Here is a 26109-nt window from a genome sequence, read left to right as displayed (position 1 = left end):
ATATACACACACACACTGTGTATATATATATATATATAGGCTCTCTCTCTCTCTATATATATATATCAGTGGCGTTCGGTCCATATAAGCTGCGAATGCTCCGCATACCCAGGCCATTTGAGAGAACAAGTTCACGGGATAAGTCATATAAACATGATTATAAGTTGCTCCCTTGTCATTTGAAATGTAACTTAAAAATTAAAGAGTTAGGAATAAGTACGTAAAATGATTTTTTTGCCAAACAGCAGTAATTTTCTGTAAATCTACGTCAGTTATGGTTGCTTCCGGGCGAGCGGATTCTCCGTAGCTTTCTCGCCTTTATAATACAATTAATAAAAAAAAAAATTAAGTAAAAAAAAAAACAAATATTGTGAAAAAGGTCAATTTATAATTATATTAATTTGTTTTTAACTATATATTTGATCTTATTGGATAATTTATAATATTTATCAATACTTTTTTTCTCCATCAGTCATCTTGTACAATAACGGGAGTGAGAATGAGGTCAGAAATCAACTATGTATCATACAATAGGTTATATACTGGGCATTCCATTTCGAACATAGCCTTTCACTGAGCTCGTTGCAATGCATTACGGGATTGCCTTTTCCATGAAGTATGCATGAGATGCAAATCTGGCCAAAACAAGCTGTCTTATAAGACATTGTAATGTCACTGCCTACCTTTTAGAACAGCGTTTGCATCTTAACTGTGCTTATGATGCTGTAAAATGCTGTTGAGCTACACAGCTGCTTTGAAACAGAGCAAGAGAGATGCAAACTGGGACATACAGGATGTAAAAGAGACTGTGAGAGATTGAATGATCAATAGGTTGAGCGAGAGGAAGAGAGAGAGAGAGAGAGAGAGAGAGAGAAAGAGGGATTGATACATCAGTGAACAGAGCGACTGAAGCCACCACAGCTGCCTGGGTGACAACAATAAGTGCATCTGGATCATTTCTACCATCTGCCATAAAAACTGCATTATTGAAAGCCACCCTGAAAATAACCTTGAGCACTGAACGACGCTGGTGAAAGTCAGGAGTGGACGCGCTCAGAGGCACAGTGTCAGTGAAGACTCCTTGAGTCTCGCTCTCTGCCATCATGACCTTTCATACAGATCCCTGCTTCTCTTCAGTCTCAGCTGCAGCTCTATCACACCAGCCGGCTGCTCGTCTCATCACAGGAGAAAGAGAGATGAGTGGTTCTGTTCCAAACCCTAGTGAGACACCTCACTGTCTACATAGGCAGCTACATCAGATTACTCACAAGAGACTCGAATGCTTTAAGTTGATCGAGTCAGGTGTCAGCACGTTGCTAAACTAATGACTTAAAATACATAACACTCCAATGCTTTTTGAAACATTTTCATTTGTTTTTATTTTTAATAACATTTTGAATTACTTTTTTCTATTCTTCAATGCATATGTAGTACTAAATAAAATATAGTTACATATGACACTACCATACTACAATTTTTGCACTATTCTGCACTATAGTGTGTAACCCAAATAAACTAGCAAAAGGAACGTCGCCTTTTTTTGGTACATTTTCAAAAAAATTACAAAATTATTATTTTTCCAAAATAATAACTGGATGGAATTAAACATAATGAGGTCATGTGACCACAAAAAAGCATATTACTGCAAGCAGTATACAGTATGCAAGTATTCCATCCAAATCAATGCTGTTCTTTTGAATATTCTTTTCAAAGAATCCTGAAAAAACTTACAGCTGTTTCCAGAAAAATAATAAGAAATGTTCCTTGAGCAGCAAATCCACATATCAGTAGGAATCATCAGTCATCAGTAGAAATGACTGATGAAAATTCATCTTTGTCATCACAGGAATAAATTAATTTGAAAATATATTCAAACAGAAAACAGTTCTGTAAAACTGTAATAATGTTTCAGAATATTGTTCTTTTATTGTATATTTGAATAAATAAATCCAGCCATGGTCACTACTTTTTGTAGTGACTTCCTTCATAAACATTACAAAAAATTGTATTGACCCTAAACTTTTAAATTGCACAGTGCAAGTGCTGTCTAGGTAGGCAGCTCACTAGGGATTGGTCCCTCCCTCTCCACTCCTGCCACATTTCATCCTCCTTTCTCCCGCATCCTCACTAATTCAGTTTTTCCCTTCAGTCTTCCGTCTTTTTTTTCTTGCGCGTCTGTGCTTGAGCATCGCTCTTCCTGTCCCGCTGTGGCCTCCCTGCTCGGTAAATCACTGTACTTCATGTTCTCAATGGCGCTGTCGTGGAGAGCGTGAGGTCAGAGGTTCCTCACTAGCGGAACTCTGGGTCTTTTCCTGGTAACCGAGGGGCTGTGAGGTCATTCTGCTAACAGGCTAACAGCAGCAGCTTCCAGAGACCGCTGCTTTGATTTGACAACGATGACTCAATTTGTGGCTCAATCAACAGCTTTTAAAAGAGGTCTGGGAGGCCCAATGAGCACAAACACACACATACAGGATAATCTTTCTATTCTGTTGCCTGGCCCCAGACGCTTCTCTAACTTTACACTGCTGTGCCAGGCGTGATTGGTGCCCGGTGCCAGCTCTGTAGGGCATGTGCCAAACGCTGTGCCAGATGAGATGCATGGAACACCACCGAGACGCCTTTTTTCAAATGTCACAGAGCTGCTTCTGAGAAAGTCCTGCCAGTTTCCCCAGAATCGACTTCCTGTGACAGAGCTCTCACTTTCCCTTTCTCTCTCTTTCTCTCTCTCCAGCTGGCTGAGTCATTTATATCCCTGCTGTTACCATACTGCCTCGATCTGGGGTTTCATTGGCCGGTTTATAAATCTGTTGTTTGCTCTACTTTCACACCCAAATAGAGAGAGAAACACAAAAAAAGATACAAGGAGGAAAGGAAAGGATGCATACACTCTTAACAATACAGCAATGAAACTGAAAAGAAGGCGATAAGAGCGTTTGAACACGTTGGTATCAGTTGTCATATCGGTTATTTCTGCATGAGAATCCACAACACTGGCTGACGACCTCTCCAACGTGCAATACTTCTCATATTTAACCAAAACGATCATTACCCACACCCACTAATGACAAATCTTTCCTGCATTTCACCAAAGTGCCATCACGATTCAATATATTTAAAAATAATCAAATTCAAAACCAGCAGAAGCGATTCAGGTGGTGTTTTGCATATTTAAACTCTCAGTACTTTCTGTTCAGTTAAGCTCTATTGACAGCATGCTATCAGTTACCACAGAAAATACTGCAATGCTTTAAAAAAGCATATACAGTATAAACTAGAAATTACATACATGCTTTATTTTTTGGACTTGTATTATCTCACAATGGTGAACTCTCCAAAATAAAATAAAATAATTAATAATAATGATGATGATAATAATAATAATAATAATAAAAACAAATATGACAATAGTAATAATAATAAAAATAATAATAATATATAAAAAAAATTAGGTCATGTCCAATCTCACGGCACCACGCTTGCCACTAATTTAGACAAATAAATAATGAAATTATGCTATTTTCCATAATGTTTTATAACAGACTATTATTTTCTCCCTTTTCAAAGTAAAAAACAAAAAAACCCAAAAAACAAAACAAAACAAAACAAAAAACAAAACAAAACGTGCATGATTCCAATGAGGTACGAGTCAATTATTTTGTGGTATTATGGAGCTTAACTTGTATTAAATATTTCTTGGTATATTGCCAGGTTGGCGACATCACTTACCGGCTCCCCACGGTCATAGCCGCCATCATTTTTCTCCGTCTTAATTCCCGGCATCTTACTGCCCTCCATCTTTATTTCACCAGGTTCCATTTTGATGCCTTTATCCTTAAGTACATTATCATCTTTATCCAGTAGGTAGCGCAGCAGGGCGTTGTCCTTCTTCTTGGGGCTGATGGGCTCTTGTTTAATGGCTAATTCAGCCCCACCGGCCGCCCCACCTGCAGAATCTTGACACAGCTCCTTCCCCGTGGCCTCGGCTGTGAGTTTGGCCAGGTCGACGGGAGATGAGCTGTTCTGGAGAAGTCTATGAAGGATCTTGTGTTTCTCCTTCAGGGAAGTAGCATGTGTCCCGGCTCCGGTTTGAGCGCCCATGCCACCGTTCCCTGGGCCGCCAGCAGGGTCCTTACACCCGGGCTCTCCACCAGCCATTGGAGGGGGTGAGGTGGACTCGATAGGCTCAGTTTTAGTGGTGAGGAGCTGCAGGAGTTTAGTATGGCCTTTGTTGTCACGTAGTCGGTTCTGCGGATCACTGGCATCTGGGTTGTTAAACTGGCCGAGGTTGCCCTTTTCATCTCTTGGCTGTTCGATGCCATCATCCTGCCCGCCGTTACCCTGCTCTGATTGGTTCTGCTCTCCGAATGACTCTGAGGCTCCCATTTTGTTCAGCATGTGAAGATTGACGCCCACTGCGGCTGGTGACCCCAACTTCCTGTCGGGCGAGCCAAGTGATTGGCCGTGGCTCACACCGTGGCACTCGCTAAGCGCCTGGAGGGCGTTCAGGGAACTGCTTGTGTAACCATGATTACCGCCTGCTCCCCCATTGCCACCTGTACTGCTAGTGCACATGCTCGCAGGTGAATGTAAGCTGCCTGCTGGGGAGAACTGCGGCGGGGGCAAGCGTGGAGATCCTGCCACTCCGGGACTGGCTCGGTGGCGTGGAGAAAGCATGCCCGGACTGCCCTGAGACGGGCTGCTCAACTTCAATGGATAGCCACTGCCCTGAGGGGTGGCCGCCTGCATGGTTGCCGAATGGCTTATAGTTCCCGGGCACCCGAAACGGTGGCCCTGTACTGGGCCGATGGCGCCGGGCTCCTTCTGGCCACCAGGGGAGGGGAAAGTGGATGTGTTGCTGCTGACGGTGGCATCCTGTCCCTGGGGGGCGCCGGAGGAACCTGCTGTATTGGGAGAACTCATGGGGTTCAAGGTTCTGCCCATATTCTGAGCATTTCCAAGATCAGGGGTCATGCCACAGACGGGCTGCTCCCTAAAACAGAAAAAAATAGACGTTTATAGTCACTAACAGATTATCTAAAGAGCAAATAACGCTGCAACATACATGCCACACACATAGCACAAACATAGTTTTATAGACAAAGGTGAATTTAACAATTACAAGCTTAAAAACATAAAATTCCTAATTAGTGAACATAATAAAAGGTCACTAGCTGTGTTTCCATTGTGCTTTAAATTGTGCAAACTGAAATTGCGAATTGAAAATACGATCAACGGAAACACGTCAATTTCACATAAGCTCAAATATATAGCAAAAAACATTTTTACGCTCGCATGAGGTGGTTTTCAGGCAATTCGAAAAAGGAAAATTTCACAAAACTGCAATGGAAACAGGTTTTTTTAGCATTTACAGGTCACCTGGCGTACGTAAGTGTCACATGGTCATTCTTTAATGTACTATAACCTCCAAGAAACACCTCATACGTGGCCGCTGTCAAGTATAAGAGGCTTTCCTTGCCATTAATGCTTGGATAATTTACACTGCACACATCTGCGGTGCATTACGGCTCCGACATGGCCACTTTAGTCAATACTTGTGTTTATACTAGATGCGCCGCAGGACGTTTCAGAAGTGTTCCAGAAGCGGCTCTCCGCACTGCTTCGTTAAAGCTACACACATACGCCTCCTTTGATTAAAAATAATGCCTGGTGCAGTGGCTGCGATGGGCTATATGTAAACCTACCAACATCTGTCACCATGACTTTTTGCGAGAGGAAAAAAAATGACGCTTTAGGTGCATAACATCAGTTAATGGAAACGCTGTCATTTCGCAATAGTTTTTTATCGACGACATTTAGTTTTTATCTCAAAAGTTTTGTCCAAATCTGTAATGGAATCACAACTATTGTTACTATCTATCTAAAACCATTAAAAATCTGTAATTGAAAATTCAGTAATTGAATTTTAGTAACTGAAATAAAGCTGAAAAAAAAAATCTAAATATATGATAAAAAACAAACTTAAAACTTTATTAGACATGTTGCCTTGGCAACTAACTGAAGTACTAACTAAATTTAAGTACTAAATTACTAAAACTGCAATCCAAAATAAAGCTAAAAGAAATCAATAAACAACAAATATAAAATTTTAAATTGAATACAAATATAAAAAGCGGATTTAAATTATTAATACATACTATATTAGTATATAAATAATACTAAAATAAGCCATTAGAATAACCCCTTAACGCTAAGTTTTAAAATTTAGTGTATATCCTATCCTATACCATTTAATGCACAAAAGATCCTTCAGTCTAACACTGAAAGAGGGACCCAAAGGGGCCATTAAGAAATCACCAAGCGACCACCCAGAACACAAAGCCCTTAGCAACCATTTATCAAATATGCTAAAAAACACTAAGCAACCACATATCAATGACCTGGTGACAATTCCCTGGCTTAGCTTTAATACAATGCAAACATTTTGTTTAATTATTGTAAAAAGAAAAAGACATAAAATGAGAGAAGAAGTAGGGAAAAAGTGAGAGGAAAAAAACTGAAACAGAAAACAATGCCTCAGTTCAGGCAGGGCATGCTGGTCTCACCAGGTTGGCACGTGCTATTGTTGACAATGTTGTTTTAATTGTGGTCCAAGGAATTAATATTGATTTCCAAGTAAATTATATTGAAACTATTTCATTACATTAATCCAGTGCAGTCATTTGTTAAATTAATCTCATAGTCAGGAAGCAGATCTTCTAGCGCTCCAAACAAGGAATCCGAGAAAAGAGCTTAAGCGGAATTTCTGGAATGGCTTAATTAACTAAAGTATGTTTCAGCAGAGAAGGTTAAAAGAGAGGAACAAATTATCATCAAAGAAAAACAGCAGTGCTCATCCCTCAAAACAAGCCACGGGACACAGAAAACGAGAGGCTGTGCGATCATATCCCCCTCTAATGTAAAAATCACCTCGGGGTTTAAAGCTTTTAGCAAGCTACATACTAAAAACTCGCTCCGAGCTGATAAATGCATAGAGATGCCTTTGTTCGGAGCATGCAGGATGAATCAATGGTCAAGCTATACTGTGTGTTATTGTGCTGGAGATGCTGTGCTTTAAGACAGCCACCCTCCCGCTGTGAGCTCACTCTGGGTTTAATGTTCATCTGTGCTCGACACCCCAGCCTAACACTGCTGCTATTGTCTCAGAAAGCAAACCGGTGTTCCTCCCTCGCATGGTGTGAGAGAGATAGAAACTCTGCAGCTAACACATGAAACTGTGTTCACAACTGCCTGCTGTGGATCCAAGCTTTACTAAGCCATACACTCCAAATGATTTGATTTTATGTGAAACTGTGATGCTTTAAGGGGGAAAAAATACTCACCTGTAATTTATTCTTATTTACTTTATTCCAAACGTGCATGAATTTCTTTTGTGGAACAGAAAAGGAGAAATTCTGAAGAATATCCTGGCCACTCTTTTCCGTGCAATTACAATGAATAGGGACTGAAGCTTTAAAAGTTCAAAAAGTATGTAAAGCATCATAAAAGTGGTCTATATAAATGGTGAGTACTGTCATAAGTTTTATGAAGTCATATGATAGCTTTGTGTGAAAAAATGTTAGATTTATTAACCGCTGTGACCGAGTCTGTGAGTTGAATTTGAGAATCAGATTAGTCTAATTTAGTGATCATTTGTAAAATAAACCAATGATTCACTCAAAAGAATGACTCGTTCACAAATTGGACATTGCTATGCCTCCCATGAGCTCTTATGAAAAATGAGGGAGGATTTACAGTGAATCGATACTTGAAGGAATAGTTCACCCAAAAATGAAAATTTTGTCATCATTTACTCACCCTCATGTCGTTCCAAACCTGTAGAAGGTTTCTTCTTATGTTGAACACAAAAGAAGATATTTTGAAGAATCAAACAGTTGTTGGTCCCCATTGACTTCTATATTAGGGAAAGAAATACTATGGAAGTCAATGGGGACCATCAACTGTTTGATTACCAGCATTCTTCAAAATATCTCTTATATGTTCAACATAAGCATGAAACTCATACAGTTTTAGAACGACATGAGGTTGAGTAAATGATGAGAATTTTAATTTTTGCGTGAACTATCCCTTTAAATTTTTGGTCTGTTCCTCACATAAACCTATTGTATGGCTTCAGAACACTTTATTCTTCTGCATTATTTGTGAAGCTTGCCGATGCACTGTAACTGCATGGAAAAGAACAACGATATAAAAAAAAAAAAAAACTTCTTTCATGTTCTACAAGAATAAAAATGTCATACATGTTTGAAACAACATTTTGGTTGAACTATTCCTTTAAAGTTGGAATCGTTCGTATTCAATTACTCTACTTAATTAAACCAGCAATCAAATTCTGAGGAATTATCAAGGGTGACAAAGCTTGTTTGCCAATGTGTAGCTGTGGGAGTCGTGTTATTCTTGGTTCTGATGGAATGTTTAGAGACCAGCATCGGCCTCTGGGAAAACACGGTCGGATGTTCTCACATGACAGTGAGATTTCAGTATATGGTCATTAACTGCGCTTGTCAGAACTAGAAAGTGTGCGTTTCGACTGACTGCTCACACACAGAGCCGAATCAAACAGGAAACAGTGAGAAGAGGGTCAAAAATGACTCAAACACTTACTCATGCGAGTAGTTCATAAAATACATCATTGCATTTACATGAAAAACACAGATTCAGACATAATCAGAGACAAAACAACTCAAGTGCAGACACTCATAGTGAGCTGTGTGGCTGTGTAGTGGGTACCTTTGTAAAATGTGCAGTGACATGTAGAGCTGTGGCTCGTTGGTACCAGGTGACCGAACCAGTTTGCTCTTGGTGTGAGCGGAGACGATGGTCCCGTCGGACAAGGAAAACCGGTAGATGGGACTGAACGCCTGCCCATGCCTTAGCACTGCAAAACAACACAACCACATGATCAAAATTATGAAAAATATATATGTAAATATACATTGAGGAACAAACAACATCTAAATTGTATGCAAAAGAATACTAAGGTTTTTAGTCACATTTACATTCAGCCATTTCCTCAGACATGTCTTGACAAGATAGTCACTTCTAAATATAAACCCATAAAATGGCAAGATTAACCTTTCCAGTAAAGATACCGCATGCATTACTCACATACACTTTCCTGTTTTCACACACCCCAAGTATTTTGTATTTTTGCTACAATATGGAAAATACTGAAATACAGTAATGTCTAATATACATCTTTATGACAATATTCACTATAGATCTTGATGACATCATGACACAAGGAGTGTGTAAAACTGGTTTGCCGACGGAAGCCAAAAACAAGGCGTGTTAAAATCAGTATGGAATTCAGAATATAGGTAGTTACTGTCAAAAAAATACTAATCCTTGTTTGCACAATACAGTAGCCAGAATGACAGCATTTCTTAAGTGGATTAATGTGAGATGCGCTCGGTACCTTCTTGCTGATGCCTCTTGGCGAATGACATGTCTCCATCGTTCTGGAGGTGAAAGCGCTGAATGCATCTCCTCACCAAGTCTTCCCAGCCTGGTTTCATAGAGGCTCGTAACAGACTGGTGTCCAGGGAGGTGATCTTACCTACAAACACACAGTATAGCAATAAGCAATATAGCTTGGTTTTGTCTGCTGCAAGCTGTCTGCTGAATTAATTGTAGAGGTTTAATACTTAGGGTTATGGATTTAGAATAAATCCCTAGGCAGCATGACTGAGGAATATTGAATGTTACTTTGTAAGAACTGTGACCAAAAAACTAAACAAAAAGTATGACAGAAACATTTCAGCACTATAATCGCTCAGTTACAATAAACAGCAAACTGGGAGTTTCCATCAAGTAGCCACATCAGAATGTGACAAAGGGTGTGTTTGGTGTGACAGTAAAAAACTCTTGATGTTCCCATTGTGTAACCTCACTGTCCAGATGCCTATAGTATGTTTAACATACTCATAATTCAGAACTCAGAGTTATAGTTGCACTGTGAGACGACTCGCGTTCCCCTGTTCATGAATGACCAGAATGGTGCATAAACCTCATTACTAATCAAATGAAGGGGGCAGATTTTAAACCAAGAGATTTTGAAGAAAAGAATAAATAAATAGCTAAAAAAAAAGTTTTACGTAAACAATTTATTTAAATAAAATTATAGTTATATGATATACAATCGCAATAAAATCTATACTAATAATATCCTCTTATTCAGACGCTGAAAAGTTGAGATGGCCACTGGCTGTTCGGTTTCAATGTATGCATGTATGTAAATGTAAATAAATATTTAATAATAGCAATATATCATTACTATTATTCATATCCAATATATACCTATATTATTAGCTTTTCATTAAACTCACAAACCCCCTGCAGTTCATTTAAACAATTCAGGTCAAAAGTAATCAAAAAGTAGTCTGATTATTTTACCTAAAATGTTATGTTATGGATTACGTTACTAACTACAATTTTTTGTCTTATATATAGTCCGTTACTGATTCCAAATTACAAGACAAAAACTGTAGTTAATATTTTAGGTAATACAATCAGACTACTTTTTGGTTACTTTTGACCTAACTTGTTTAAATGAACTGCAGGGGGTTTGTGAGTTTAATGAAAAGCTAATAATTAATTAAATCATAAAAAAAATAAAAAAATAAGTCATTTTAAAATAACATCAATAAAAATAAAACACTTACTAAAAAATGAAATATTTTATGTTTACCTGCATGTCATGTGACCATTAGAACCGTGAACATACAAATGTGATATTTATTTATTAAAATATTTATTTTAAAATCTCAGGGTACTTTAAGTAAATATATTTAGTGAAAGATGTTCAGATTAAAAAAAAGTCTGGGAATGCCTGCATTACATGTAAATCAGAAATAACGTGAATTTGTGCATTTTAATGCGTTTGAGAGACAAAATATGTAATCATGTAATCAACAAAAAAGTAACTGTAGTCTGATTACGAGTACTTAATTTTTGGAATCTGATTTTGTAATCCAGATTACATGTAATCAGTTACTAGTACCAGCCCTATATTTCAACAATAAAAATTGAACCTCATGAATCATGAGGAAGCCCTGGGTGCCAAGGCATATTTGTGTCATTAAACACAGTCTTTCCAGGTTAAAGTCAGCATCTGTTGTTTTAAACGAGGGGTTATGCATTGAGATGAGCGCTAACCGTGATGTGAACACTCTTTGAAGAGAGGGGCGGCGTTGGCATGGTTACCTTGGAGGTCTTGGCGGGTGGTGAAGCTTTCGTGCGTGGGGAGCATGGGTCGCTCTTTCATAGGTACTCTCCGTGCTACGCAGATCAGACACGACTGGAAATCTACATTCAGAGAGAGAGAGAGAAAAAGATCAGATCAAGTCATAGCAGATTATTAAAGCGTTTTGAAGGGTGCTTATGAAGCATTGGTTCTGTGTGTTTGTGTGTGTTGAGGGGGCGGCGCGGAGTGGAGCGTGGGGTGATATGATGGAACGTGACCTTTCGTTTGTGTGTCATTGTGGAGGCTGACCCTGCTGTGCTGCTCCCATGGAGACTAAGTTAGAAAAGTCATCCCTCATCCACCCACAAAAAGATCATAAGAGAATCATAATGTCTCCAACAGTCTGACAAATCAGACGCACACATGATAAACAAGACATAATAAACAAGAACACTGCAAGTAATAACATCCATGATAGGTTCATGGATGCATGAGGATGCATTTTATTTTTACAGACATTAATATTTTCATTTAACTAAGACTCAAAATGAATCAAAATTTGGTAACATTTATAATGTTACAAAATATCTCTATTTGTTTTTTTGTTTTTTTCTGTTAATTAAAAATCCTGGAAAACTGCATCATGAACTTTACAGAAATATTAAGGGGCACAACTGTTTTCAACATTGATAATAACAACAACGACAAACTTTTCTTGAGCAGTAAATCAGCATATTCGAATGATTTCTGAAGGATCATGTAACATTAAACACTGGAGTATTGGCTGCTGAGAATTCAGCTTTGCCATCGCAGGAATATATTACATTTTAAAAAACACTGAAATAGAAACACTAGTACTTGCTTCATTTCAAGATGGACATCACAAGGTCAAAACTGGCCATTCATTCAGTGAGTCAGACATTGATTCAGCAACCACTCTGACTGATTCAGTGAGTTCATTCAGTGAAGGATTTGTCAGACTGATTCAAAACTGTAACTTCTGTTTAAGAGTTTTTTAAATGATGTCTCGTTATTGTGTCAACTGGGTTCTTGCTTGTGAATCAGACTACAGTTCATGAATGCATTCTGGTGTTGCTAACATGTTCTACTTTTTTAGCTACAAGTCATGATGTTTGCATCAAATTGATGTGAACAGGCCTTTACATGCAAACACATGGCCCTTGGGTGGTCTTCACTCCAACCTGCGTAAAGACCCAGCTTCACTGTCTCTGCAATAAACTCTCTCTGATACCCCTCTCCTCATACACATTCCTCCTCCAGCCATCTTTCTCTGTCTCCTGTGCCAGGGTGAGCTGGCTGGCTGAAAGAGCAGCTGGCACACAGCTAACACCGACGGGCCATAAAGAGAGACGCTCCATCACTCAACACACCAGCAGTACCCAGCAAAAATTAAACATTATGTGTGTGCATGTGAGGGAGAGAGAGAGAGAGAGGAAGACCTACATTAAACATCTCTCATTGCCTCAAACTCGCTGTTACACACACACACACACACACACACACACTCTTAAACCCCAGCCAGGGCCAAAACCAAAGCCAACACGATCCAGTAGAGAAGTGGGTCTCAAATGCACCCTGAACTTTGGGTGACTCCGAGAGGTGGAAGAGGAGGAGAGAAAAGAGCAAATGAATCACAGACTGAAACATTTCTCTGGGAGGGACACAGATGCACGTTCCACGAGCGCTGCTGTCGTCTTTTCGCCTTATTTTTCAGTAACTGGAAGGAACGACATGTCCACATTAGCAGAGCAACTGAAACTTAAAGAGACTATGAATACTTACAGTTGTCCTCATATGGATCACACCTTAGGATTTGAGGTGAACAAATAAAAAGACTTGGCAATATATTGCAACACCGAATTGATATCCTAATGTATTGGAGCCCGTTTCTGCCACTGAATAAAAAATATAAAAAAGGTAATTGCGACTTTTTTATCTCACAATTCTTATTTTCTCGCAATTGCGAGTTTTTTCTCAGAATTGGGTGATACAAACTCACAATTCTGACATTTTTTTTTCTTAGAATTGAGAAACTCGCAATTGCGAGTTATAAAGTCCAGTATTACATGATAGAAACGTGAAAAAAAAAAAAACTTTCAAACTTTTCAACTTTCAAGAAAAAATAATTAAGAGTTTATATCTCGCAATTCTGAGAAAGTCAAACAATTATTTTTTCTCAGAATTGCGAGTTTATGTTTCACAATTCTGGGGAAAAAAGTCTGAATTGCTATATACAAATTCGCATTTGTGAGAAAAAAGTCAGTTAAAAAAGTTTTGAAAAAAGTTTTTATCTTGCAATTCTGACTTTATTTCTCGCAATTGCAAGTTTATATACCACTATTCTGACTTTATAACTTGCAATTTTGAGTTTATATCATGCAATTCTGAGAAAAATGTCAGAATTGCGAGATGTAAACTCGCAATTACAAAAAAAATCTGAATTGTGAGATAAAAACTCACACAAAACAGGCTTGGAAACAGGCTTCCATACCGAGTGGCAACAAACAAGACTAGCTAGATTTTTTGGAACACCATTCCTAGCAAGTCAGATCAACAGTTCAACACACATTCAAATAATTTTTATTTGCCGACAAATTCAGAATAAGTTACGTATAAGTCCATAAAGGACCTTCACTGTACAGTGTGGTAAACCGCAAGGGATTTTTAGTGATATTATGACTTTGATAATCAGGTACATTATTTATACTCAGCACTCGTTGTACAAAGCAAGAAAGTTACAAAAAAATGCATTAAAATACTATATTATTGTAGCCGATAAACCAAAGTAATATTGTATTGTCAGGCCCAAGCTTAATTCCATCCCTATTTATGACATTTCTTTCATTTAATTTGTCTACTTTCTGCGGCATCCTAATGCTCCCTCAAAATATAAAGCATCACATCTGTTTTAAACATTTATAATATAAAAAAATGATTCTTGAAAACCAAATTAGCATATTAGAATGATTTCTAAAGGATCGTGTGGCACTAAAAACTGCAATAATGATGCTGAACATTCAGCTTTGCCATCACAGGAATAAAATACATTTTAAAATATATTCAAATAGAAAACCGTTATTTTAAATTGTAATATTATTCACAATATTACTCATTTACTGTGTTTTTGAGAAAATAAATGCAGCCTTGATGAGCATAAAAGACTTCCTTCAAAAACATTTTAAAAATCTTACCGATCCCAAACTTTTGAATGGTAGTGCTTGTTAAATTACTACTGCTTTTTATGGCAACAAGACCACAAAATGACAGCAACAAATGACAACTGTAGATAAAGACAACAATTCTCATCCACTGGATCCAAAAGTCATTTGAAAACTATAGGTTCAAATCTGCTTGTTTGTGGGACGCTTGACAAATGAACGCCCGGCTCTATGAAAGGGGAGTAGTCACTTTGTTTGGCCGAAGCCTCCTGCTCTGCTTTGAAGCATTAAATCTAGAGTTTCAGTACCGTTCATGTGGCTTAAGTGTGTTTTAAGAAACCGTGGCTCACCCTCTCCCTCCTCCTTGATGGACTTTGGTTCAGACACAGCGAAACACTGCATAGTCTCATATTTCTGCTGTGCCTCGTGATCCTGCATCTCTTCGGCTCCGCTGTGAGGGTTCACGAGCATGCGGCAGTTGAAGGTGTGGCTGTTCCGCCGAGGATTCTCGCTGGACCACGGCACTCCGTTCACTGTGGGAGGGAGGCGAAAAGAGACATCACTCACTGTCACTCATTTGAACCAGCATTCCCAAACTTTTCCTTACTGAATAAAGGGGTGTTCACACTGATGGTGATTTACAGCGGCAAGGGACTGGAAGTCATTAATTTTCAATGAGAGTTGGCGATGTGAAGCGACATAAGAGACTGTTGGCAATGAGACAAAAATTAAAGTTTAAGTTCTCATTCACGTATTTAAAAAAATGTGTGCTAACTCAGTGACTTCCAACAGTAGTGTGCACATGATCCGCCTGCCACTCATGTCGCTTCTGGATATTGCAGTGAACTGGTAACCTTCAGTGATTTAAAGGTGACATATCATGAAAATCTGACTTTTCCAGGTTTTAAGTGCTATAATCAGGTCCCCGGTGCATCTACCAACCAAGGAAACGTGAAAAAGATTAACCCAGTAACTTTGTTTTGGGAAGCCTTTTTCTGCAAGCATTTGAGAAAACGAGCGCCTCTGATTTCACTCCCTTGGTGACGTGGCAAAGGGATCTTATTATAATATTACCGCCCCTTCATCTGTAAATTTCCACCCACGGCGCCGTCATTGTAAGTCTGGGGACACTAGAGACTTATATTACATATTGTAAAAACGGGCATAATATGTCTCCTTTAACTGGTGTCAAATAAGTGTATGCAAAAAACAGGATATTTGCAAAAACAATTTGCGTATAAAGCAGCGTTTCCATCCAATGTGCATGTCAAAGATATTTTTGTAAACTAATTAATTACTAAAATTAATTAAAACTAATTAAAGACTACATTTTTCTTTGACATTTTTTTTGATGTTGTAATGGTAATTAATATATTATAACTCAATATTATGGTGAAACAGGACATATACAGGACATTTCCAATCACTTAGTCTCTCCATATCTGACTGCGAGCTCACCTTCAATGACCACATCTTAAAATCCAAACAACCACTGATGAATATAACCAAGTCCCTGTTTTGCATTTTTTCTTTTTTGATAATTCGTTACACTTAGACATATCGCAATATAGAAAAAAAGATTTGTCGCTACTTCAGTTTCATCGCAACTTTAAGAAAACAAAATAAATTGGAAGTCCATTGGAAGTCACTGAGTTAGTGTATATTTTTTATATAAATTTTGTCTCATTGCCAACAGTCTCTAATGGCACTTCACATTACCAACTCTCATTGAAAATTAATTACCTTTTTTGACACATCTAGGAATTTATTTGGGAAATATGTTTCCATATTAGTTTACACAAATGTCGTCTTAACTAAATAAAAAAAAAGTCATCCACCTCAAGTGAGCAATTATGTTTGTAATGCATTTTGAACATTTTCTTGGTGTTTTCATACAGTATTTTTTATGAGATATCATTGAAATATGTGGATGGAAAGCTAGCTAGTGTGAACACCTCTTAAAGGGATAGTCCACCCAAAAATTCTGTCATTAATTACTCACCCTCATGTGGTTTCAAACCCGTAAGATGTTCATTCATCTTCAGAACACAAATTAAGATATTTTAATGAAATCCAAGAGCTTTCGGACCCTGCATAGACAGCAAAGCAACTACCACATTCAAGGCCCAGAAAGGTAGTAAGGACATTGTCAAAATAGTCCATGTGACAGGTTGAGTAATTAATAACAGAATTTTCATTTTTGGGAGAATTATTCCTTGAAACTTTTAGATGGTAGCAATTTGGCATGTATTTATTTTTTAATCATCCAAAGGCATTTAGAGTAAATGTATTAAAAGAACCTATTAAGAAAATATACAAGTGCCAAATGCTGAGTGGAACAACAAAAGTGACACAGTCAATCCAAACTTATTTGATGTTTACATCTATGTGAAATAGAATTGGATTTCACTATGAATGGGATCCATAACCAGTGAGTGTTTTCTGGCTGGATGTATCATTTAAACCAATAATGATATGGTTTCTAAGCCTGAATCCTTCCTCTCTTTCACCTCTGCAGGTGAGCTTCCCTTCTGCCACAACTGAAGGAGGAGGAGATTCTGATATTCCTCTCTGTAAATCCCAGTTCTTAATGCTCAATCTGATTAATATAATCGCAGGGTGGAAAATGTAACTGCTCACACTTGAGTACTGAGGAACTAGTCGTTCCTGAAAAGAAGAGGTGCTAGAAGCGCAAACAAAATGAAAAGATCTAAATGGGAAGGAAACCATGAATGGAAAATAGAGTCTCACCATGTGACTTGGGCAGGAGGTTTTTGATGAATTCGGTATGGTCTCCTACATGCAGGATGCTGTAAACACTGGTGTTCATCAGCTCTTCCTGATTATACCGCAGGTACTGCGTCACATTCTCTGACACAAACACGATGTTCCCCTCCATGTTCACCACAAAGAAGAACCCATCTAAGGCCTGGAGGAGAAAAACACAGCCTATTAGTACTGTGAGCACAGATGTGCAACTAACACCAATATTATTATTATTATATGAAGAGCACAAAGGCTAAAGTACACATCCTTGCTCCATCTAAAAGCGTAACCATTCAATAGGGAAGATTCGATATCCAGCAGAAACAAAACAAAAAGATGTCCAGAAAATCGAGGAGTCCTTGTAGCTAGAACAAGTGAAATCAAGGGGATTACGGCATGAGTCTGAATTCATGGCCATGGATTGATTGAGTGGTTTTTGAGCCACAACAGGTTGAATGTAATGATCTGATAGTGTTTTCGCTTCTCAATTCAGGTAAGCCATAATGAAGTAATTATCTGCAGGAAAACAAGAAGATCTCATCAGTTGCAGTTAGGAGGTTATTTTAACAGGCTTCCTCTCAAAGCGATACCGTCAGGCAGAGACACAGGGGAAGTGGAGCAACTGTTTTTCCTCATTTTAAATGCAGATTACAGACTACGGCTTTATTAGAGTGCATGCTTATGTCGCATCTCCTGACGGGTGCAGTGAAGGTCTCTTAAAGTAGGGATATGTTTTTTATATATATATATAGAAAACATTGGTTATTGGCCAATATTAGAGCTTTTTTTTAATGAAATGTCATTGTCGATATTAGATATACAGTACTGCTCAAAAGTCGGTAAGATTTGTTAATGTTTTTGAAAGAAGTCTCCTGTGCTCAACAAGGCTGCATTTATTTGATCAAAAACATAGTAAAAATAGTAATACTTGGAAATATCATTATTTCCAAGTATATAATTTAAAATACATGCTTTCTATTTATTTTATATTAAAATGTCATTTATTCCTGTGATGGCAAAGCTGAATTTTCAGCATCATTACTCCAGGCTTTGCTGTCACATGATTCTTCAGAAATCATAATATGCTGATTTGGTGCTCAAAAAGCACTTCTTATTATCAATGTTGAAAACAGTTGTGCTGATAAATACTTTTGTGATACTTTTTTTTCAGGATTATTTGATGAAGTGAAAGTTCATATAACAGTGTTTATTTGAAATAGAAATGGTAAAAGTCTTTACTTTCACTTCTGATCAACTTCATGTATCCTTAAGGAATAAAAGAAGATGAATACTATGAGATGAATAAGAAATGAATAAAAGTTTTAAAACTCAAATTATAATTTAACGCTAACTTAAAGTTAATCTAATAAACTGTTAAATGTAATCGTTGAATCTCAAAATGAATATCCATTTTTCATACCAAATAGTATACTTGTGCATACACTGTGATGCCTAAATTAACCTGCAGCATATTAAATGACAAATTAAAATTTTCAGCATTTCATTTTCAACTGATTTTGAAAAAAAAAAAAAGATATTTATTGTTCATCAGCCATCAGACAAAATGAATTATCTCCTTAAAAATATCAGCACATCCCTAGTAGATGTTGATCAATACTGGATTTTGCTAACATTTTGACACCTGAGATAGAAAAACTGATTAGAGTTTGATGAGAGTTTTTTAAATTAATAATATTAAAATAGTGAACCTTAATGACTTGAACATTAAAATGTTTGTACTTATGTAATACATTAAAAAACAGTTATGTAATATAAACAATATATCAGTAAAACTGATATATCAATCTACCTCTAATCCCGAGTCATCAGTTACACACATTTATAGTTATCAGAATTTGCGCTGAAAGCGTCCACGCAATCTTTAATGCATTCGTTTTGTACGAAGATTAACTTTCTTGCCTGCTTGTGCCGGCAATAAACGAGCTCTTGTGAATCTCAGCGCTTCATAGTGTGCGACAGAAATTATATTGACGAGTCTTAATTGAAAGAACACAGCCTTAAGTCAAGCATTACCTATCAAGATGGTGTCAATTAGGCCTCTGAATGCAGCCGGGCCCCTGAGGGCCTATAGCGATCGCTATAAAAGCTGCTGTTTGCTTTAGAATGTGGAGCAGCAGCTCGGAAATCATTCTTTAATCTGCTGCGGAGCGTAATAAGCTCTAAATCTTTTTATCAGCAAAACAAACACAGCGCCTCTTCCTAACACAGAGAATTATTTCACAAACACTCGGCCGTGGAAAAAATAAAACACTCAAGCGAAGCTAAGAACAAACGTACCATACTCTAGAGACCAGATAAAGCGAGGGACGGAAAAAGGGAGAGGGAGCGAGCGAACAAAGCCCACAAGTCCCTGTTTGTGCACTGCTCTAGATGTGGCCAACACGGAGGAATGCCAAATCCACCTTTATTTAGCCAAACTTATGCAACTCTGTAAAATGTGCTGATGGACGTGTATTGCAACATGAATGGAGCTGGGTGGGCACGGTCCGGCCTTGCTGTCCCGCTTTGGGAGGTTGCATAACTTACTATACAAAGGAGAGACTGGGTCCAAACTCATCGCGAGGTGCGGACACTGAAAACGGACACACGCTGCTCCGAAGAACACAAAGCTGCTTTAGCGGATCCTATGGCTGCTCACACTTCAGCTTCCATCGGCAAACAATGGGGTTTTTCACTGGGGCAGGGGGCCGTGCAGAACTGCGAAAGCTTTACACAAGGCCTGTTTGTGTGCACGAGTGCGTGCGCCCGGGTGACACTGGAGGGGCTGTTATGGGTGTCGGGTGGAAAAGGCCAGTCGGGTCAGTTTCCCCTTCTCTGGCCTTTTGTCACAAGTGGTTTTTTTAATTAGGTGCATTATAGCGTGCGGGTGTGAATTGTCCCTTCCTTCGGCCGTTTGAAACAGATGGAAGATCAAGCGTACAAGCACGCAGGCTATATTTGGCATCCGCTTCATGTTGATTCGGTGACGGAGGACCTCGGAGGCTATAAATACCCTAAAGAGGAGAGGAAGGGTGTGAGAGAAAGATGGAGCGACTGGATGGGTGGATTCATTCAGAGCTGGGCGTCCTGCCTGCTCGGCCGACCGACCAACGGTTGTTCGTTTGCACTGGAGAGAGTTGAGCTGTTATTTAAAGGCATAGTTCACCCAAAAATAAAAATGTATTTTTAAAAACCCTTTTCTCACCCCCAACCCATTAGCAAACAGAATTGGAAAAATAATGACTGGATTGTGATGTCTTTGGTTGGAAAAACAGACAGTTATGCCCCAAAACTCATGCCACTGGTTGAGCCAACATTGCATAATGTGACAATTTTGCACACAATGAATGAAAAACTGCTATATCAGGGCATATCTGAGGTTGGATGTGAAGTTATACAGAATATTTTAAGGTATTTTAACTGTTTCAACATTTACTCGGTTACCGTTTAAATATATATATATATATATATATATATATATTAGATGGAAATACTTCAAATAAAAACAAAAACATGAAAATTAGAACTGAATCAACTGAAAACATCTGAAGTACTAAAAAATTTAAAAAGGTTAAAATTTTTAAAATTAAAACTGAAATAAAATAAATGAAAGCTATATAGAAATAAAAACATATAAATGATAAAAGCACAACATTTAAAAAAGTTAATTAAAAATAAATACCAAATAGTATATAAATAATACTAAAATAACCCATTGCCCTATTTTTTGTGCTCATATATGACTCGGATCTGTTTTTTTTCTTAACAGTTTGAACAGCAAAAACCACAAAGAATCTGATTTTTTACACTATGATTTTGGCCACTTCCATATACTAAATACAGGTTGATGTTTTGCAATGCAATCTCAGTCTAAAGTGGTCATATCGTAATTCATGCGACTTTCACATCACTCTAGATCGACATTCGTCACAGTTCCGCGTGACAGGAGTCAATCCACAGTTTTTACTTACAAGTAGTTCTTTCGTCAGTTAGTTAATATGGAAGACAGCTGTGACGGTAGTCAGTGGAGGTACAGTGAGGTGTATTACGGTGACAGCTCTATGCAAGCAAAACTTGGAACGAAAACTATGAAAACTAGTCCTAATTCCTCGTCTTTATCCTCCTTATTGCCTGTGCACAAATTTTCAGGCTTCCTTTTGCACATGCAGGTCAGTTTTGGGAATGTGATCAGTTCACACTCGAATCTGATATTGGCCACATTTAAAAAAAAAATAATGTGAACAGTAAAATCAGTAATAATCTTGCAGTAAGAACATAGCCACAGAGACACATCATTACACTTGAGCATGTTTTCCATGCCAAAAATTGTGTACATCTTCTCAACTGTCAGCTCATGAGCTCTATATTCAGCAAGGAGACGGAGGAATCTGGAGATTTAAACATCAAATGGCAGCCAATTTCTTAACACAACTTTTTTTATAACGGATACAAAAAGGCATTCACTATCATATACATGGTATGGTCTCCCATACATGGTTCATGCTTGGCTCTTCCTCGTACGTGTTCAGTAGTGTAACCTATTAAACAGAGCACAACAGACCCACCTCCAGCATCATTGGTCCAAGGGCATCTTTGTCAATAACACTTTGGCCTGTCGACGACACATCAGCTTTCTGCACTTCATCCTCATTGGCTGCAGCAGCCTTTTCTGCAGAGGAAGAGAGAGATGCAGAAAAAGAGAAGAAATGAGATACGAACCCATTAGAGAACATCAACACCACAGTCCACAATAACTTTGCTATGTTATGTTAAAAACCAAAGGGTGAAAAAACTGTACATCATTATGATCATATATTGGGAAAGGGGAGATCATATACAGCTGTCTGTGATTATGATGCACATGAAAAAATAAATGCTAAAAATGTTATTGCATGTCAAAATAAATTTTCCACTTTGCAGGAAAAATGACATTTTGTGTCAAAACAAGTCTAAAATATTATGCATGTTGGTGAATTGCCAGTGTATAAAATCAAATAAATTATTTGACTAAAGATTTGCCATGACTCAAGTGACTCAACACATAATGTAGATTTTTTAATGCAAAAAACGCTATTAAATTGGTCTCAGAATACATTGGGAAGAACAAAAGCAAGAAAACGGGGGAAAATCTTCCCAGAATGTCTAGTTTATGGACATGTTAACAAAAATGTGAAAAATGTGCAGTAAAATTAGACTTTGAAAACTATTAAAAGTTTTCTCCGTCTAAATGATTTAAATATGTACATTGCTCAAATTGTTTCCCCAATGATTCAACTAACCCCTTGCTCACCCTTTTTAAGAAGGTCATATTTCTATTGCCTTTAGTTATAGATGCTTTCGTCTCATTTGAGTTGATAGCAGACATCCTGGAATATAATTAGGCACATTTGTTTTACCTCATTCTCCTTTCTCCTTGAATAAAGGACAACCCTCTCTCCCCTACTAAGTGAATACGGTTAATTTGGTCAGAAACTCAGTCCTCGGTTGGAAACATCAACATTTCCATAAAAGAACCTAAAACCCTTCATTAGATCCTGCAGAGTTTAAGTGTTTTATTTTCAAATTACATTAAAGACACTTCATGTGGTTCTGCTAGCTTGAGCGTATTAGCATTTCTTTAAAGGGCAGTTCTCTCTCGCTGCTCACTAAAGCGTTTAATTTCATACTGCACACACGCACCTTTTTAAACCCCTTTCTCACTCTTTCATTCTGCTGTGCGCTTGTTGAGACATGTTGTTATGGCACACATCCGGACCTTAGCAACGCGTGAGACAGAAGCTGTCAGACTAAATGGGTGCATGTGAAGCCTCACATAACAGCCATGCGGCCAACAGCACGGCGTCAATATACACATGCGCTCACACACAGACTCCAAACAAACCATTATATAAAGAATGGAGAACATCATTCTCTCCAACAAAGTGACAAGATTTGTAAACAACATCGCCTGCAAAACAAAGCACTTGTGATGGAGCTAAATCTAGAAGGAAAACTGGTGAATCTCTGGCTCATATTTCATCACAAATAACAACAACAACAATAATAATAATACAATTTATGCAATATTATTATTTCATTATTTTAGGGTAATATTTTTGCAATGCTTTAACTAATAAATTATGCCAAAAATAAAAGGAAATTGTTTTCATGGCAACTAAGCACAAATCCTTTTTGTTTTATTATTGTAAAGCAAAAAAACATTTGTTTCATTGTCATTCAAACATTTTTCATTATTATTTTAATTATCACATTAAGTCACAATGTCAAGAAAAAACATAAAATATTATAATTATGAAATTAATTTATTCTTTTTGGGGTGATATATGAACCAGAGATAAAAAAACATAATGCTAAAAAAAAAAGTGGCTTTAAATAACACCATTTGTGAAGGATGTGACATGTAATAAAGCATCTTCTGAAGTGGAGTGTTACTATTAAAAATAAATAAAATAAACTAGAAAATAAAAAATAAAACTATTAAAAACATTTACGATAATTGAAATAAAGTTAAAATAAAATATAAATACTAGATGACAAACCTAAAAAAATTAATTTTGCCTTTGCAAATGAAATAAGTGCAAGTACTAAAATTATGAAAACAAACAAAAAAAATTAAACAGATTAACACAAATTAACGAAACTTCAACCAAAATTAAATTGAAATAAATGAATATAAAATAAATGCTAATTAAATACATTACTACAGACAACACTAAAATAACACTAACAATTTCTGCCGTCAGTGAAACATCCTCAATCCCACAATTCCCTAGACCATTCTAACTTCCTGTCTGTTCCCATCCATAAAAGAGAGTGGTCGGGATCATCAGTGGATGCAGTGGTCTCACAGAGGACATGATAGAGAGGCAAACTGTACTGGCATGATGGGTAGCCATATGGCAAAGAGAGAGGGCCATCCATCAGCCTCCCCCTCAGACCGTTCTGGGATGCTCCAAACACTGCTCTTCCCGTATATGTGTGTGTGTGTCTGGGAGAGATACGCATGCGTACACTCCTGATGATCAGTGGATGCGAGCGTGTTGTGTGTCAGCAGGTCTTTGCGGTGCCCAGCAGGGACTGGGAAACCAGCACAGCTGTACCAGAGGTCCGGTGATAACTCATTCCCTCTCTCATTTCAAACTCGGTTCCAAAGCGGTTTCCTTTCCGTCAGTCAATCCCCATCAAACAGGAAAAAGGCAGTGTTATCTCCAGAAAGGATGTGAATCAGGCCATATCATTCACTTCAACAGCAGATGGAGTTTCTTGAGGCCTTTAGGATCTGCCCTATCAGTCACAATTCAAAGACCCGCCCATGACTCTGCTCTCGACCAATCAGTGCACAACCTGATCGTGGATACTAGGTCATGACTCTCCATGGGAGAATTCCATATCTCGTCATCTACTGGGACTGGGTGTTGTTCAGTCTCTAAATTTATAAGCGCTGACTCACTAATGAACAAATTAAACATGTAATTAAACATAATTCAGTTTTCAAACTCCAGTTTGGGGTTTTAAATGTGTAGCAGATGAACTACAGACTAAAAATACCCTTTACAGGTAAATGTCCAAACAGATTGTGTTTTCTATGCAAAGAGGAAGGAAACTGTTTACTGCCGCAGTTTAATAGTCGTGCTTGCTAGCGTAGCTAGCATAATAGCATCACTATTATTAGTGCTCACACTTATATTGCACCATTTGTACTGTGAATTACACCTCAAATCACAACTTACTTAGGAAAGGTGCGCTAATATTTTGCTAGTCAGTTGGATTTAGGATATTCACCTGATAGATAATAATATATTCACATTGAAGGAAGGATCTGAGTCATAGGGAAAAGAATATCATATCCACACAGCATTCGAGTAACCGCATAGTAATGCGCAAAAAACCCCTACTCATAACACTTTAACAACACCCTGGCAACAATCACTACACTTTAGTGTCATGGTGGCAATTTTCTCACATTCATTAGTCTTTTTCAAAATGTAAACACTGTTTAAAAAGGGACCATTCAAATAAAAATTGTGTTTTGTGGAACCCAAAAAAGATTTTAGGCAGACTGACAGTTTAGTTGACCATTTACTTTCACTGTTTGGAAAAAAACATAATTGGAAGTGAACAGTGACTGAAGCTTCTGTCACATTTACTGTTTTTCAGTGCAATCAGAATCCTGCCACTTCAATAGAAATTCACACAATCTGGAAGCCTGCATGAGAGCGAAATATTCCCCACACAGATTTAACATGGATTCAAGTTGGTCACTACACTACTGGCAATTGACAGTGGGCAATTTTTGCCTGCAAAATTTTACCAAAGTTCCACAATTGTGACCACATTTTGAGGCTATCAGTTCCTAATATTCTGCCTAACATCTCCTTTTGTGTTAGAAAAAGTCATACAGGTTTGGAGTTAGGAAAATAATGGCAACATTTTTAGGTGAAGTATCCCTTTAAATGCTAGCATTCATCATTATCGGTTCAATGAGCATTAAAGGGATAGTTCACCCAAAAATGAAAATTCTGTCATTAATTACTCACCCTCATGTCATTCCAAACCCGTAAGACCTTCGTTCATCTTCAGAACACAAATTAAGATATTTTTGATGAAATCCAAGAGCTTTTTGACCCTGCATAGACAGCAACGCAACTACCACATTCAAGGCCCAGAAAGGTAGTAAGGACATTGTTAAAATAGTCCATGTGACATCAGTGGTCCAACCCAAGCGGCAACCTTCTGGTCTTTCTCGTGAAGCCAACACGGAAGTGACTAAAACTGCAATTCATCGACTGGCCGCTAGAGGCTGGCTCCAAAAGGGAGTCAGTCCCATAGACTCCCCATGTTAAGATGCCCAACTTTACAGCAGAAAAAAATATGTTTACAGCCTGGTACAAAACGTGGTTTTGGTCTATATAGCTAATTTTGCCCTTCATGACAACTGTGAGGGGGGTGAATTTTTGT

The 26109-nt window shown here is 37.8% G+C and overlaps 1 protein-coding gene across 1 annotated transcript in view; it reads right to left on the bottom strand.

Annotated features, from left to right (window-relative positions):
* LOC107758812 (nuclear receptor coactivator 2) overlaps nucleotides 1–26109 on the bottom strand; it is an 80365-nt gene that overhangs the window by 22074 nt on the left and 32182 nt on the right. The window contains exons 4-10 of the mRNA XM_016576637.1: nucleotides 21717–21820; nucleotides 17137–17314; nucleotides 14736–14918; nucleotides 11227–11328; nucleotides 9440–9580; nucleotides 8752–8899; nucleotides 3730–4993 (exon numbers count right to left, since the gene is read on the bottom strand). Of these exons, the coding sequence (XP_016432123.1) occupies nucleotides 3730–4993; nucleotides 8752–8899; nucleotides 9440–9580; nucleotides 11227–11328; nucleotides 14736–14918; nucleotides 17137–17314; nucleotides 21717–21820 (2120 nt within the window). The remainder of the gene's footprint in view (nucleotides 1–3729; nucleotides 4994–8751; nucleotides 8900–9439; nucleotides 9581–11226; nucleotides 11329–14735; nucleotides 14919–17136; nucleotides 17315–21716; nucleotides 21821–26109) is intronic.

Source organism: Sinocyclocheilus rhinocerous, unplaced genomic scaffold (assembly GCF_001515625.1).
Source record: "Sinocyclocheilus rhinocerous isolate Xijiao unplaced genomic scaffold, SAMN03320098_v1.1 scaffold2008, whole genome shotgun sequence".
Classification (NCBI taxonomy): Eukaryota; Metazoa; Chordata; class Actinopteri; order Cypriniformes; family Cyprinidae; genus Sinocyclocheilus; species Sinocyclocheilus rhinocerous.
The sequence above is the reverse complement of the archived record's forward strand: the minus strand, read 5'-3'. Positions and strand labels throughout refer to the sequence as shown.